Source organism: Nestor notabilis, unplaced genomic scaffold (assembly GCF_000696875.1).
Source record: "Nestor notabilis isolate BGI_N333 unplaced genomic scaffold, ASM69687v1 scaffold20870, whole genome shotgun sequence".
Lineage (NCBI taxonomy): Eukaryota > Metazoa > Chordata > Aves > Psittaciformes > Psittacidae > Nestor > Nestor notabilis.
The window spans coordinates 22,893-24,908 of record NW_009910021.1 but is presented as its reverse complement, the minus strand read 5'-3'; the positions used below and the strand labels follow the sequence as shown (position 1 = coordinate 24,908).

The window sequence follows — 2,016 nt, the reverse complement described above, 5'->3', positions numbered from 1 at the left end:
AGGTGTCTGAGTTCTGTTCAGTCCCTACACAAATTAGAACCTGTCTTTAGGATCTAATATCAAATAAACACTTTTCCTTACCTCTAGAAGCAAAGCTACGAAGAGATTAACCCAGATGACAGAAGAGATCAACCACCAGGCTACAAAATAGATCTTTGCCCACCTGAAATACAGTAAAGTAGGCGGTAAACCACCTCAGCCTGAAAGCAACCAAAGAGAGCCATGAAGTCACATTTTTCCTTGAAATATAATGCTACTGCTTTCTTAATGTAAAAGGAGGTCTGGAATAGAAAACTAAAAAGTCTTAGCCTTTCATTAAGTTAGCCAAAGGACTCGCTCCCCCCATACCTAACTGAAGTCTGAAGGGACAGAAAGGCAGCTCTAGTAGAAGTTGTACTGGATCACAGAAAAAAAATCCTTCTAGGCTAGCATCCTCTGAAAGTGGTCAAAGCAGAAGTGCAGGAAAGAGCGCAAAACCATGGCCAAATACCCCTAAGTGCTCTCCCAACCTCCAGCCATTTGCAGTTCAGAGAGGGCCTATAAGGATGTTGGGGAGAGACTCTTCGTTAGGGACTGTAGCGGTAGGACAAGAGATAATGGGTTTAAACTTAAACAGGGGAAGTTTAGATTAGATATAAGGAAGAAGTTCTTCACAGTGAGGGTGGTGAGGCACTGGAATAGGTTGCCCAAGGAAGTTGTGAATGCTCCAGCCCTGGCGGTGTTCAAGGCCAGGTTGGACAGAGCCTTGGACGACATAGTTTAGTGTGTGGTGTCCCTGCCCATGGCAGGGGCATTGGAACTAGATGCTCTTAAGGTCCTTTCCAACCCAAACCATTCTATGGTTCTATAATTCTATTTCTTGAGCTAGAGGTAGCTTCCATTCATTGCAGATCCCAATAGATTTCTCTTTCACAACCTGTCCAGACTTCACCAGACCATGTTTAACCATTTATCACAAACATAAGTCTGTAGATGACCATTCCACAACTCCACTATATGCTGGGTTAACCAGCCAACGATCACTGGAACAGCTCAACCCAGAGACTGGCCAGTCCATTCAAACATTCCCATAAAATAATTACATACAAATGAAAGACATGTTCAAGGTTTTAACTCTACAAAAAAAAAAATTGCTCACCCACAGGGATACAGAATTATCCCAAAATTAATTACAGTGATTTGCTAATATCTCACTTATATGAGATTGACTCTACAGAGAGCACCACCCACCCAATACATGTTGCAAGTTTATAACCCACTTAAGGCATCCACCATCAGTTTTTGGAACAAGATGGCTCCCAAGCAAGTTTCCACTCCCTTCTAAACGTGACAACCGGTTTCATGGCATCCACCAAGTGCCAGACCAACCATAAAGTTACTCAAGTCAAAGAACAGCCATGAAGTATTAAGTTCATTTCCTATATACCTGAATTGACGCAAAAGAAAGGTAAGCAGCACTCCTCTTCACAGATGGTAGGAACTGTGCTATGTGTATAATACTTGTCCAGTTGCTTTATAAGCTAGATTTACACAGGACTTCTTCAGTATCATTACTGCTACTTACGGACTTAAGTATCTTGAAAACGCTTCCAGAAAGACCTGCCAGTTGTTCACCACCATCACATCCCAGAGGGTCACCACTGCTGCCTAAATAACACGAGTAAGACAGGACTTGAGTGGCTATATTACACACCTAAGCCTCAGAACTTGAGGGGAAGAGATAAGCAGAGAGGGGAAGAGGGACAGATTCCATCGGTGATCAGACTCACAGCAAAGTCATCGAAGTTGTTTGGCCAATATTCCAGCTGTTCGTAGGTCCCACACTGCAGAGTCCCATTATCATACGTTGTATTGATAGCACTATAAAAGAATTAGAGCCTGACGTGAGCATAGCTTTCTATGTATTACACCTTAAAACCAAGATTCTTCTGAGTGCCTTATAGAAATTTAAGTATCTCACATAGAGGGAAAAGAAGGGAAATAGTTCAAGTATTTAAACTACAGCAGGGTAAAATT

At 42.2% G+C, this 2,016-nt stretch overlaps 1 protein-coding gene across 1 annotated transcript in view; it reads right to left on the bottom strand.

The window, feature by feature from the left end:
- TPCN2 (two pore segment channel 2) overlaps nucleotides 1-2,016 on the bottom strand; it is a gene marked incomplete at its 5' end in the record, with an annotated part of 25,493 nt that overhangs the window by 2,345 nt on the left and 21,132 nt on the right. Inside the window, 3 exons of the mRNA XM_010024050.1 lie at nucleotides 82-163; nucleotides 1,565-1,647; nucleotides 1,770-1,860. Coding sequence (XP_010022352.1) covers nucleotides 82-163; nucleotides 1,565-1,647; nucleotides 1,770-1,860 — 256 coding nt within the window. The remainder of the gene's footprint in view (nucleotides 1-81; nucleotides 164-1,564; nucleotides 1,648-1,769; nucleotides 1,861-2,016) is intronic.